This window comes from Scomber japonicus, chromosome 6 (genome assembly GCF_027409825.1).
Source record: "Scomber japonicus isolate fScoJap1 chromosome 6, fScoJap1.pri, whole genome shotgun sequence".
NCBI classification, from domain to species: Eukaryota; Metazoa; Chordata; class Actinopteri; order Scombriformes; family Scombridae; genus Scomber; species Scomber japonicus.
In genome coordinates, this window is record NC_070583.1 from 23,461,590 (window position 1) to 23,476,552 (window position 14,963).

General features: G+C 38.6%; 1 protein-coding gene across 1 annotated transcript; it reads right to left on the minus strand.

Moving 5' to 3' along the window:
- Window positions 1–4,410: 4,410 nt before the first annotated feature.
- On the minus strand, window positions 4,411–11,696 carry slc13a5b (solute carrier family 13 member 5b). Its single transcript, XM_053321270.1, has 12 exons — window positions 11,614–11,696; window positions 9,667–9,795; window positions 9,429–9,565; window positions 8,955–9,175; window positions 8,674–8,854; window positions 8,466–8,588; window positions 8,118–8,330; window positions 7,886–7,992; window positions 7,652–7,773; window positions 6,868–7,029; window positions 5,126–5,263; window positions 4,411–4,536 (listed from the first exon to the last, which is right to left on the minus strand). Exons 2-12 carry the CDS (start codon window positions 9,763–9,765, stop codon window positions 4,411–4,413), a joined length of 1,629 nt encoding a protein of 542 aa, XP_053177245.1. The 5' UTR covers window positions 9,766–9,795; window positions 11,614–11,696.
- Between the last annotated feature and the right edge of the window lie 3,267 nt (window positions 11,697–14,963).

Here is a 14,963-nt window from a genome sequence, read left to right on the forward strand (position 1 = left end):
ACAAAATACTCTGAGACACAACAGTTGGACAGATCATATAATTAGCTTTTTGACCTGTGTGCCTTGAAGTTTTTTTGAATCCTAAATGATGGCATAATTTGTCTGTAAGTCACTTATTAAACTTGCTTCTTGTTTACTCTGCAAACAGAAGACTAGTTAACTATGAGTTAATAGAAATGTGTTTCTGGGTTCACCAGAGGTCTTTGTGTGTGCAGTCAGTCGCATGAAACCACAACAAAGAGACTAGTTTGCAGGTTCAGTTTCATACTCAACCCGTACATATATACATGTATATATATATAGCCAATAAAGGAAGCAATGATACATGAGGATGTGTTTCAATTGGATAATGAGTGGGTGGCTGAGAGGCAGCAAAGGGAGAAAAAGGCACTGTAATTACATACGTTTTTTTTCCCCAGTGGGACCCAAGATCATAGTCATCTGAACTGCTCAATGCACCCAACCGCTTGTTAACCACTTTTAAACCGTCTAACATTTTAATTGTCCAACAGAAGGACTGAGGTCAGACTTTTGATGTGATCCTTTCATTTCCCCACTGGCTTTGCTGCAGTGTAACATGTTTTCCTCTGTTGCACGATACCACCAACATGTCTTTAGTGCTGTTTACTGTCATGAATATACTGTCTTGTGATTAACTATTTGGATCATCTGCCAATCCTTTGTCTCTCATCATGGTGATAGAGAGTCATTGCGATACTCATTGGGCATTAAGGGATCTCTTGGGAAATGTCTTCCTTGAGCTCAGAGTGTTTATGACGCAAGACAGTGCTGGACATTATAACTACCTTGATCCTTGGCTCACGCAGAGTCTCAGCACGAAGACAATGACACAGAGCTCTTGCCTGCATACATTAGGCGTGGCCTTTCAGTCCAGGAATACTGTGGCTTCCCACTCTGTGTTTATGGGATTATATCAGCTTTATGCATGAGACAAGAGGTCACTAAGCATGAAGCAGGAACGCACCTGTGCATTTTAACACACGTGTAAAATGGCTGTGAAATCCACAGTGATTTATTATGTTTCTGCAAAGTTAATTACTGTGAATATTTTTTTACGGTACAATAGTGTGTATTAGCCCAAAAAACACAATACCATAGAAAATCACAGTAAACATTAAACTACAGCAGAAAATTGCAGCAATACTCAATACTACTGCAGTATTATGTTACTGTAAAAGATCACAGAATTCATTATACTACTATAGAAAATCACAGTCATATTCATACTACTGACAAAACATTATGTTAATGTAGAAATTTACAGTAATCATTATGTTACTGTAGTTAAGTTAGCAGTATGTAAAAAAAATCACTAATTTAAAAGTCAAAATACAAATAATAACACAAATGGGTGCAAATTAAAGATATAAACTTTAGTTGATTCTTGATTCTTAATGCTTCAGCAGGCTGTTATTTACACTTTTTACATTTGTCTGAGTGTTTATTAGGTCATGACAGGCTGTCTGTGAAGTTGTGAGCTGATTGGTTGAGCCAAAGAAATGCAACATGTGATCTTGTCACCAAGTCAGTCTAGGCGCCAAAACTTCTGCACTGGAAGATATGGAAGACCACAAGATGGCTGCTCAGTTATTTTTTGCCATGTGGGCAGTGCACTTCTTGCAGTTTTTGAGGAGTAATGTTAGAGTAATATCAGCAGAGTCTTCAACATTAAAACACTTTGTCCTGACTAACACCAGACATTCTCAAAAGCGTGTTGTGCTGATTTTAATTTGTTAGCTGGTGATCTGTTAGGAAACAGAAGTCCATAGTTGACCTGACTGTGCATTGTGTTAAAAGTTTTATGTGAACTGTCCACCATCATGAACAACACCTCCCACCCTCTGCATCAGCAGGTCCTTCATTCCCACTGCAGTCAGACTGTACAATGCTGCACCATAGTTGCACGTTAAGGTCCCTTTTTTAGTTTTTAATTTTATTGTTGTGGTATACATGTTTTTTGTAATTGTTTTTCTCATAGCCCTATCTTTTTGAGCTGCTGTAGTGGTGAATTTTCCCCACTGTGGGATCAATAAAAGTTTATCTTATCTTATCTTATCTTATCTTATCTTATCTTATCTTACATTAAATATGTTAGCCTTGTGTCCTCTGCGTTATGACACTATAAAGAAGGATGTCATAACAGCTCTCCAAATGTGAAGCCAAAACATCTCCATAGCCCCCTGGTGGCTGGCTGTAGTATAGGTCACAAGTCCTCCATCATTTTAGCGGATGGGACATGAGCCAAACTCATGTCAAATAAAATTTCCACAAAGATGGTTTCTGTAATTTTAGGACATTTTTATCACATTTTTCCAAATGTTCATTGTTATGATAGGTTTGTTTTTAATGAGTTATTTGACAATATAGAAAGGAGGATGTCATGATTGCCTTACTCTACTGCCTGGCTCCAAATGATGCCACACAAGCAAAATGGCAGCTCCTGGAAAGGAGACATTTTGGCTTCACTTTTGCATAGTGAGGCAGGAAGTGGAGCCACACCATCCATATGTATTCACAGTCAATGGTTCAAAGGTCATGTGAGAGCACTGTGTCACGTGTTTAGCCTGTGTCACCCCCTGGCTCAGCACTGTTAAAACCAGGTCACTGTAAATACATCCCCCTGGATTTTTCATTTCTGTAATTTAGTAATTTAATAATGTTAGAAAACAAGGCAAACCTTTTTCTATTACTGTATTTTATTCTACAGTTGCATACAACTATTGTATTTTATTTTTTACAGTAAGTCACTATACATTTAAACACAGCAAATTTACTGTCAAATCAATTAGTTTAATCTTGCTGCCATTGAATCAGTAGCTTTTAAAGAGTTTTTGTATAGTAGTGCATGACACAAACTTTTAAAAGCATGCAGGTCATGACTATTCCATATTTGATTCATTATATTTGTTTTCCAGTGTTTATAAATTATTGTGTGCAGAGACAATGCAATAAAAAAAGAAAGACACACTTATGTTAAGAAAAAAGTATTTTATTTTTCATGTAGCTGACGATTTATCACTTATTTTACCAATTTCACTTGTGCAAAAGTCTTGTAATTGAGGAAAAAATATATACATTGATTCTTAAATACCACTTTTTGCAATTTCTGACAGAATTATCACAGTGAAACACTGCACATTGTCAGCACATACTATATTGATTTAAACACTGATAATGGGCTTGCAGTATAATACGTCATTATGTTTGTACAAGGCACATATAGGTTTCCTGCTCTGTGACGATACATCTCAAAGTTCAACTGATGCTGGAAGCACCATGCCCTCACATGAAGGTCAAAGCAAGGCTCAATTTGGATACACAGGGGCAAAAGTACATGTTTACTTGTAGTCATTTTTCTGCTATACGGTAAAAATTAGCCCATTATCTTTAAATGTGAAAATAGCTGACCCAATTCAACAGACTCTATTTTGACAGATGTGCATACAAAACTTTGAGTATAGCAGTGATGAATAAAATATTTACATTATTTACTTCTGTAGAAGTAGCAAAACCACAGTGTAAAAATATTCAATCAAAAATAAAAGTCTTGAACTCAGGTGAAAGTACATAAATATTGACATAAAAATGTATCAAAAGTAGAAACACACTTTAGGCAGCAAGATCGCCCTTGTCAGTATTATTGTATTATATTATTAAAGTAACCATTTTAATGTTGTATCTGGTTGAAGTGGGACTTATTTTAACTGCTGGGTAGTTTATACAACAATATGTCATATTTTACAAACTCATCATAGGGTACTCTTCAACACAACTAATAACTACGGTTGTCAAATAAATGCGATAAAGTAACCATTTTGCTCTGAAATGTCATGGAGTAAAAGTTTAAAGTAGCATAAATTAAATTACTCAAGTAAAGCACAAGTACCTATAAAAATGCCCTAAATTAACAACTTGAGTAGTTGTGTTCCATAACCACTTTATAGTGTTATATTATACAGTGTGGCTTATTGCTATTGAAATGTGGCTACATGTGACTAATGTATACAAAATGATTCTAATGAGTTCAACCTTATCACCGGCTCTTCCTTTGATTTCCTTTATTAATTGCACTTGATTGGAATGGTGTTTGTAGGTTTTTCTGCCTGGGACGAGGAGAAGTCTCTTTATAGGGGTCTTTTTCAAAGTGTGTCATCATTATGGTATAATGTAAATAGAAGGTAAATAATTTTGCTCCCCTCCCCCACCATTTTTTCTATTCTCAGTCATAATTATCACCACTTTCTGTCACAAGACTTAGTTGTCAATGAAAACAAGCCTTGTGAGACTTGCATCCTAGCAGCACTCATACACAGGTGGACCCCCATGTTGTCCTGCGCTGTCACTTTGACCAGAGGTCTTTGTTTGGCGTACATGGATCATAACTAAGACTCACACCTCGGTGACGTTGGCCCAGGTGGGGAAGGAGTCCAGGTCAAACATGGCTTTACCCCAGCTGTTGATGGCCAGTGTGATACAAAGGATCCCAATGATGTTCATGACAATTCCTGTACTTGCCTGAAGGAGAAGCAGAGCAGCAGTGATTTTGAAGCAGTATCTCAACATTTTAGGAAACTTACTTATTTTTAGAGAGTTAGATGAAAGGTTTGACAGTACTTTCATGTCTGTTGGGCTACAGCCAGCAGCTGGTTAGCTTAACTTAGCATAAAGACTGGATACAGAGGGAAAAAGCTAACCTGACTCTGTTCAAAGGTCACAAAATCCACCTATCAGCACCTCTAAACTTCACTAATAACACATTATATCTTATTTGTTTAATCGGTATAAAAACAAAGTGGTTTTAAGGGCTTCAACACACTTTTTTGGTGCTTGTGGGTTTTCTTACCTTTGACACAGCCAGGCAAGCTGTTATTATGTTAACCTAAGCTAACTGGCAGTATAAACTTTTCTTCTCATTTGACACTCAGCAGCAATAGGTATATTTCTCAGAACTAGTACTTAAGCAGTTTCAGGTCACAACTACAAGTGATAATGAACACATGAATTCAGCAGTCTCACAATTTGTAATAATGGCTCTAAAGTAACAGCTCTGCATGTTTAATGTATAATTTACTGAATAAACACAACATGCCACTGCCATACTCACCATGTCAGCAACCTTGAGGTATCCGTAAGAGAAGACTATGGCATTTGGCGGTGTAGCAACAGGCAGCATGAAGGCAAAAGATGCACTCAGAGTACAAGGCACCATGACATATAATGGATTCATTCCAATGGACTGGGACTGGAAGAATTACATAGAGAGGATCAGCAATCTGAGACAGGATGGAACACAGCTTTGATGACAAAATCCTACACTCCCCCATCTGGCTATTTTTCTGCAACCGTAATCACTGACTCATAACTCTGAGTGAAATGTGTGCAAGTCTGTGCGGAGTGAAAACTCTCATTAGGTGGGTGTAATTAAGATGCAATTCCTGCAAGCCTGGGGCTGAGTCATGATATCTAAAATAGAAAAGTACTACATGTGTAATGATAATGTCAGACTTCTAAGATGCAGAAAACATTACTGTGTGGAATTTCTTCTGAATTACATATCCCACAGCACAGTATCTTACAAGTGCACAGTAATTTCTGGTTCTCAAAATAAACAAAGGGTGAAAAAGACTGGAACTTTATACTTAGTCATATTTAAACTGTCGGCTGTATATCAGGTTACCATGATGATAGTGTTCGACATTGTCTGATGTTTTTTGTTTAAATCAAATGCTAACAATTCATTGATTGACATGATGACAAGTGAGGTGACATGCCACAAGCCATGACTGCCGCAAGTGTCATGTCCCCACTTTCAGCTGCATGTAACTGATCAGATTCTCTTTTCTGTGTCTCCTCTCTCTTTCTATCCCATTTTCAAATGCGAGTTGGATGTCCTTGTGTGCCTACTTGGAATTGCCCTAAATAAATATCTGTCTGAATACCCCAGCTTGGCACAGTCTTTTACAACCCAGTTCCGGTGTTCTCTTGAGTACTTGACTAGCATGCACAGTAATGCCATTCTTCAGCTGCAGTGGGGTGGGCAGCATTACAAGGCACTGTGCTGAATTGGTGTGTTTGGCAAGTTATTAATGGGAGGAGGGGCCCGGGGAAGGGGACATATATTCAGCCTGAATGACCAACTAGATGAGTAACCAAACAAGGGAAAATAGGCCGGCTCCCACTGGGAGTAGTTTCAACGCTGGACTCCAATTGGGGAAATCTGTTCAAAAGAAATTACCATATTTCCTCAAATAGTGGCCGGAGCCTTAAGTTACCTCAACTGCAGAGGTTAATATGTCTTCATTGGAAGCAGGTTTATATTAGAAAGAGACCTTTATTTGTAATTCCTCAGTTTGATAAATATTTGCTCATATTTTTAGTATGAAGCCTTATTGTTATATGCTCATTGGCTCAGCCAAGTTACCCTGGTTACCCATACTCATCTAGTGCCGCTGCCATCATTATTACTGAAATATTTGCTGTTATCATCATATTTAAACAATATTGTGTCTTCTCTGTCCCTCTCTCATCTCTGTGATGGTCGGCAAGAGGGCCACACATGTATTCATAGACCTGGAGTTACATCCAGGTAACTACGGTTGACTGGCATGCATATTATACAATAGGAAACAGTTGTTTATCCGCCCTTGTTTATTCCCTGGCCTGTCTTAGGGATGGGCCTTTTTTTTTCTATGTCGACCACTGTTGACTGCTGTTATGGGAGACCCAGCTTTCATTTGAGGAAATACGGTACACTTGGGGGTTATCAAACATGATTGTCTGTCTGATATGCTGCTTCTTTCCTTCATCAAACACAATTTATCTTTTTTTGTTTTCAAGAAGTCTTACCATTGAGGCTAAGACAGGCAGGAAGAGCGTCGCAGTGGCTACATTACTGGTACATTCAGTGAAGGTAGCAATCAGCAGGCATAAGATGATAGCAATTGCCCAGGGAGGGATGCTCTGCAGGGGAGCCATTTGATCTCCCATCCACTTCGAGAGTCCTGATACCTAAAGAGATACATATAACATAAACATATACAGGATTAAAAAAAAATCCTGGAAATGTATGCAGTCTTTATGTATGCAGGATGTCTTTATCTGCACAGCCAAGTTAACATTTCTTCACTAACCGTGTTTACACAATGTAATCAGTCCTATTTGCAGCATAAAATTCAGAATAGAATAATTTGAACTCATTTTTGCATAAGCAATAACTTAACACAGCTTTGATTTGGCGTTGGAAAAAAGAAAACAATGAAGCTAATATCAAGAAGATAAAATAAAAAACAGTAACTTTGGATTACATAGATGCATCATTACATGTGAATCCTTTGTGCATATGTAGCATTTGACTCAAGTGCAGGAATGGTTGACTCTGCCACTAACATGTATGATATAGAGAGGTAATTACAGAACATAAATACATTTAATGGCTATTGCAGAAAAAATGGTGACTATAAACAGTATCAACAGTGGAGTGTGATTTCATGAAAAGATTTAAACACACCCAACCATGAGGCCACCACCACACTTCCTACTCTGCAGACATTAGCATTCTTACCTTATCATATGTGAGCTCTTAGCCCATGTGTAATGTCCCATTTACATTATGACTGTCACTGCCACTTACTTCACTACCCTTGGCTAGGGCAAAACCTCCTCCAAGGAGAAGCACTATGCCCCATGGTAACTTCTTTTGGGCAATCTTCCAGTTGAGTAGACGTGGATTTGGGCTAACAGTTTGATGTGGTGCTGGAGATCCAGTAAATTCAATATCAGTGTTAAATAATTGAACAGTCTACTCCTAAAACTCTGATATAACAGTTTGAAATGTTATACATATTCATGCAGAATGATGGCTTACCTGTGTCAAAGCTTTGACTCCTCCATGAACAGAAACGTGGGGGGGTTGAGGGCAAAACAAAGAGGAGGACAGCAATGAAGACTGCCACTGTGGCATCTGTCACATACCTAAGAGATGGAGAGGTGAGGTAGTGAACAAGCACATTTATATGAAAGTTTCTTCAAAGTAAATAAGTCACATGAGATTATTATGTTAATTTGAGTGGAAATCAAACATAGTTATGTATACAAACTCTGCTTTGGAGTTGAAGATATCTGTCGCCCAGCCATCCACAAAGCCTGGATCCCTTGTGAACCACAACACCACCAGCAGAATGAAGAGACCCAAGACGTTAATTTCTCCAAAGGACATGGGCCCCAGCAAACGATGCTGCTCACGGATCACATTATAGGCAGCAATCTCCTTTTCTGTCTTCACTGCTCCACAGCCCCATGTCTTCTTAAAACTAAAAGCATCACATGGGAAACAAGACCTTTGTGTCACCTCTACACTCAATCACATTCTCAATGCGGTAAAAGTTTCTTGATGTTGATTCAAGTCTCTGTCACTATAATTAGGCTTTAACCATCACCAAACTCACTTGAATCCCACAAAGACAAACTGCAGCCAAAGCCAGGCCAGTGTGAGCATGAGGATCATGTTAGGGAAGGCAAAGCCGAACCAGGAGGCAAAGTTAATCACATCTCCATTTTGAGGAAAGAGTCTAAGAGAAACGACAAAAGGCTGTCAAATATTTTGACGAACAAGGTTAAAAATGATGGAATCCTACTAAGGAACAAAATACTCACTGGCCCATCTGGCCCTGGAGCACCAGATTGGGACCAGTCCCTGTCAGTGTGGCAGTTCCTCCAATGCTGGCAGCATAACAGACACATAGGGTCATCCCTTTACACATTCTCAGCCTTTCTGCTGCCTCGTTATGCCTAGTAGCCTCCACTGCAGTATCCAAGAAAGTCACCACCACTGGCCCTTCAAACAGAGACAGAGGAATGAAAGGATTTACAAGTAACAGTTTTTTAATGCTGTGCATCATACTAAAATCTTTCACTTAAAGTTAGTCAGGACTCACCTTGTCCTTCACTCTGTTTCTCTGTCTGTGGAGGCTGTTTGCCGTCTGTCTCTGATGTCTGGATCTGCTCCTCTGAGCTGAGTATCTGAGGTAGCTCTGTCTCACTGTTGTTGAGCTGTTCCAGCACTGCTTGGACAATAGGCACCATCATGGCTGTGGTGGCTGTGTTACTTATCCACATGGACAAGAAGGCTGTCACACCCATGAAACCCAACATCAAACTGTCAGGAAGATTAAAAAAACATTGATTGTTAGTGGCCTTGGATTGGCCTTGGATTGGAAAAGGGGCCCTGGGGTGTTTTACAACTATCAACAACACAAAGAGAGAAAGACTTTTATGACAACAATTAAAACATGAAAATAGTTTCCTTATCTGTAGCTGAAATTATAGCTGATATATGATAAGATATGTTTCAGATATGTGACAAGCCAAACAAAGAATCTGCTGTGGAGGCGTGCAACAGAGCCACTCACAGTGCTGGACGCACACCAACAAACAGCAGTACCCTCAGGGCAATGCGTTTGTGCAGATTCCAGTGTTCCACGGCCACAGCGACCATCAGTCCCCCCACAAACAACAAGTTTGTGTCCTTCAGGTACTGCATGCACACCTGGAACAGCAGGGTAATATATCATAGACACAGAGTAAGACTGGATGCATGACTAATAAAAGTTGTACTGTAAAACGTTTTACTGCAGTAATTTCACTTACGTCTTTAGACTGCATGATGCCAAACAAGGGGAAAAGGAGGGCTGGGAACAAAGCAGTTATAGCCAGTGGTAGGACCTCTGTACACCAGTAGACCGCCATCAGTATTATCACATAGGCACATTCTGCCTCCTGCATGAAAACATGGACAAACAAACAGGACAAATAAATTCAAAGACTTTCTTTTATTGCTCAAGATCCCTTATGCAAATGTGCTATATAAGGTGTGAAAACAATGGACTCAAAATGTAATAACTGTTATGTGATTTTAAATGGGCTGTTATGACAGTTCAAAGTCTACAGTAGGCCTGTTGTTCTATTGTTTCTGGTCACCTGTAAGATGCAGATTGTACCTCTGAGCTCTATAAAAATCCCTCAAATTATTATTATACAGGTATATGATATTTTTATGATGTATTGTCCTGCAGCTTGTGTAATAAAGAGTGTTAAAACTTTTAAAGCTAGAACCTTGGTTACTTTCAAATGAAGACAAAGAATCCTTTGTCTCCACTTTTTGCAAAGAATCCTAAACTTCTATCAGTTTGAGTTCTCTTCTCTCCAAAGAGCACCTCCACGCATGGTAGCACGGGCGTTGAAGTTGGGGGAGAAATTGGAATAGTGTACCAGGGCCCCAGGCACGGGGGGCCCTGGGTTATCAGTTATAAAAAACGATGTCATAAATATAAAATATAAAATAAAATCAAAGTTGCTACAAAAGTTCAATAATAAGGTTGCTTTAATTAAATTAAGACTGTCTGAGACTACCTGCACCCCCTTGCAAAAATGCAAAATGGTTCATTCCGCCTGGTAGGACTGCTAAGAGCTGTTAAGCGACCCATTCCTACACAGAGCTCTGTGCAGCAACATGGTTCTTTCTCAAAGAGTAAATCAGGCTGCCAGAAGAGAAAGGAGAGAGAGGAGAAGGAAAGAAGGCAAAGACTAGGCAACCAGATGCCAAAGTTTTTTTCAAGTAAAGGTTCGTTCAGCCCAAATGTTAAAGCACATTATGATAGATGAAATACCATGGTTTTAATCAGCTCTCCCAAGTTTGGCGTGAGATCGCATCCCAATCATAGACTTTAGATCCCAATCTGCTGAAGGAGGTGCCGTCGCTGTTTATTGTTTATTAAGGATCCAGACAGAGTTTTACATTATCACATCACAGCAATGTTAAGCCATGTGCGGCATTACAGAAACCTGTTTACATTGGGTGGCGGGGGTGGGTTTAGAGTGGGTTTAGGGTGGGGGGGGCCCTTCAGGAGGCTTATATATGGTGGCCCAGAATTTGGTGCTACGCCCCTGCATGGTAGATATATAGGCTACCTCTACCTTCTATTTGCATGGCTGCTTTACATTGGAGTCTCTGCTTATCATAACATATATGTTGCCTCTGTGCATGTCTCTGTCACATGTAGTGGTGGCAACGTGGACAGTGCCCTTTGACTCTGTGTTCCCACGCTGGACATGACCCTTCATGCTAACAACAAGGAGTTAAAATAACAAAAATGCACCAGCCTCAGGCAACATTGGACGGTTCTCATGCATTTTGCTCCAAGGCGCTGTGCACTTGTGAGCTGCATCAACAGGTGCAATAAAGAACCAGCTCAAGTTAAGACTTATTTAAAAACAGCATTTTCTGGCAAAAAATCTCTCAGCATCAGAATTTGCGGATGAATTTGGTTAATTTAGTTGTTAAAACCGCATGCACATGAAGTGAAGCATGCACATGAAGTGAAGCGTTTCCCTAATTAGACTAAATTAATCATAATTAAAGAAATTCTGAATGGGGCTGCCTATATGTTGAAAAAAACAACAACAACCTTAAAATTAATTTAAAAAAACATTTCAACTGTTTTGTGCTGAAGTCACTAAGAATTGCAAAATTTCGCCACTCAGATAGCAAAGTTTGAGCCAAGTGAATCAATTGTTTCATCCAAATCTGTTACATACCGGCGTCCCGATCACCAAAGGCAATGGAAGAAGGAGAAGCGGAGACGAGAAGAGGATAAGCTCATTTTTAACAGAGCGCAGATATTTGAAGAATGCCATCCTAAAGGAAAACGGAGAAAAGAAGCTTTCGCACCATGGATCGCGCTTTTGAGGCACTGTGGAGAGGGGGAGGAGGAGAGTGGTGGTGGTGGTGGGGGGGGGGGGGGGAGTCCTACATCAAATAAAGGAGAGAGAAAGGGAGAGTGACAAGGAGAATGAAAGACAGAGAGAGAGAGAGAGAGAGAGAGAGAGAGAGAGAGAGAGAGAGCGGCACAAATCACAATTAAAAGAGAAATGGGGAGAGAGAGAGAGAGAGAGAGAGAGAGAAATGTTCTATGGTTAACAAAAAAAACTGATTGATTGATTAGGCTATACTAATAGAAAAGGTCAAACCTAAAAATGTATCCTATTGTAATGTTATACTGTGTCATCCCTCCAAAACTTATCACTTATCTTGCACTCACAGGTGGTGATAAGATAAAGAGTTGATGAACTTGTATAACCTGCAATTACCAAGTCATACAAACAGTTGTTTATCAGCTCAAAACATTTCTTGGTTAACTTCATTGTGTAGTTTCTATCAGTAATGAGGATTGGGTGACAGAATTTTTTTTTGTGTGAAAACAAGCCTATATGATGAGCAGTGAGTGTATTCATGATTGTCCATCATCCTTTGAATGAGACAAAATGGATAGCCATGATATCTAACCAGACTAAGTCATGAGAGTCTGTGATGCACTATAATATGAGCTAATATTTAATTTAAAAACTAAAAACATTTGAATGCATGTCAAGGTGGGGTGCACAGTCAGTCCTCTCCTCCCACATGGTTTTTGACAGAACAAGTAATGGAGCAGTGTAACACATTAAGGTTACACATATTCATTTGAATCATTGTTGTATATATAGATCTTTGACCTGCAGTCTTCTTTGTCACAGGTAGCAGCATGCAGGATTTTAAAAACGCTGAGGTCACGAGTCCAAATTCCCACAGTGCAACCTCACCCAGCCATCAAAAGTATAATTTTCTGCAAAACTCCCACTATGCCACACCAGCCAGGTTATAATTCTGGTGAAGAAATACTACCTCTCTAATTTGATTTTGATTTTTTTGCCTACATTTGGTCAAAGATGGTTTGTTTAAAAATGTCAAAACCAGACTTCAAAACCCACTATGAGTATGTTACTGGCAAGTACAGAATGTGAACCCAGTAATGACAATGGTATTAATGGCCCTGTGCATAAACTGCAACTATTCTCCAGCATGTAACATTAACAGAAATACAATACTGACTGGTTGACAATGATTGATTTTGTATTTGTGTATGTCAAACAATGTATGTAGTAACTAGCTGACATTGTGATTGTTTTGTGAAATTCTATAAAAGCCAACAAAGTATGAGTGACTTGAAATTATATTTATCTGTAACTTTCAATGTCAGCAGTGCCACACCTGGAAAAAGGTTCCTCAAATGTAGTTTGATACATTTAAGACAGATAAATGACTTCAGCAGCAGTCATCATGTTTCGACATGGGCAGTCAATGTGGACTTTCCATGTATTGCACATACAGCACATTGTTCAAGTGACGCAATTTTAGAAACTTAGCTAAGTTTGTTAGTTTGGCTGGTAAAATAGTAAAATCCTTTTTCATACCACTAGTGCCATCCCAGCTTCGAGTAATTTAAATGCATTTATAGCTGTCATTTTAAAAGAACAGCTAAAAATTGTAGTTTTAACAAGGATTAATAAAGTCACCCCAATGTGTAACCTCAGTAAACACAGCACAACACAGTGTTTTGTTATATTGGCCATACTGTACCTGCAAGAATATGGCATTTATTGGTAATCTAAATAATGAAATAAATAATGAAAAAGGAAAATCCTGAAACCCAAAGTTTACATCTGCACTTGTTACCAATAAGAAAAACATAGAGTGATGAATAAATTGCCACAGGATGGCGCTAACTCTACAGGTAAGAATGCCAGAGGAAAGACCTTTTAACTCTTTAATTTTGTCTTTAGAAAACATTTGTAGCTTTTGCTTAAATGTGTTTGATTTCCATGTTGTATAGTGTGTCAAAGGTCGTGGCAGGACATCTTTCTCATAGAAACTCAGGAACCCTTCTTGTGAATTTCCAAGATGAGAATCACATTATTTTGAGCGATGTTACATAACACAAGAGTACAAATGTGCACTGAACCATAATGTATAGTATGCGCCATTGTGTCCACCACATTTTTATGTGCTGTTAAGACATTGGCAGTGAATGAAATACTTCAAACTAAACCCAACACTGTGCTTTGGAACATCATACAAAGTGTGTCCTGCAGTCAACTACTGAGAGAACACGATATGCAGAGCCAAGGAATGTCATGTTCTTTGGCTATATCTTTCTTTAAAGAGTGCTGACAGTAATTATGCTGCATTGGTGGTATGCTGAGATGAGAGAAGCTTTTAATTTATGTCTCTGTAATTGTGAGTCTACAACCCAGTATGGGTTTTCAACATTCAGGCCTATAGACTCGTTCTTGCCTATTTTGAATACATGCAAAATTTGTCATAATCTGGACAGTCAATCCAGCCTTGCTTGGTATTTTTAATTTCTTTGAGTTAAAATGTTTAGCCTGGACTCACTGTACAAAAGCCAAAAGAACCTCTAACAGGAAAAGAGTAACATATTTAAAAAATGATATTTCTTTTTATTGTCACATATATAATGTTAACGACATCCTGCAGAATATAACTCAATTCAAAGCTTAATCTCATATATTATTGTCACACATGAATCTTTTTATAAAACACACGAAAATGAGTATTCATTTAAACTCAGTTCCTCTCAAATCACACATTTTGTGGTTTACCGCTGACGCTTTTCCTGTATCTGTAGATACCAGCTTTGTGCTCTGACTTTTGAGCATGTTTTATGTGGATGCTTTTTGTTACTTTCTTGAAGTTTATATCAAATATCAACTTGAAATTTCAGTGTTAATAAGATATTATGTATCTATAGCATTTTCTGTATGACACTGTAGTGTAGTTTGACAGATGAGGTAATAGGTATCTGTGATTACCTATTACATGATTGTGTCCAATAAAGTTACTAAATCCAAATCACAACAAATTGCCAAATTTGGAATTAGTTTGAGAATAAAAAACCTAGTATTATGAAGAAGCCAGGCATGCACATGACATGTGATTGAAAAGTTCTACAAGTTGAACAGTGATTACATTTGGCTACAAGCCACCAATTGTGTCCACATTACAATAACATATTGAGTCAGAATACCACAGAGGTGAGCAGGATCTG

Excerpts from the sequence above, each read along its gene's own strand:
- slc13a5b (XM_053321270.1), bottom strand. The coding sequence starts at position 9,765 with ATGGCGGTCTACTGGTGTACAGAGGTCCTACCACTGGCTATAACTGCT. Across the intron at positions 7,993-8,117 it reads ATCTTCAACTCCAAAGCAGA|GTATGTGACAGATGCCACAG; the intron begins GTTTGTATACAT and ends TCCATCTCTTAG. Across the intron at positions 7,030-7,651 it reads CCCTAGCCAAGGGTAGTGAA|GTATCAGGACTCTCGAAGTG; the intron begins GTAAGTGGCAGT and ends GTATCTCTTTAG.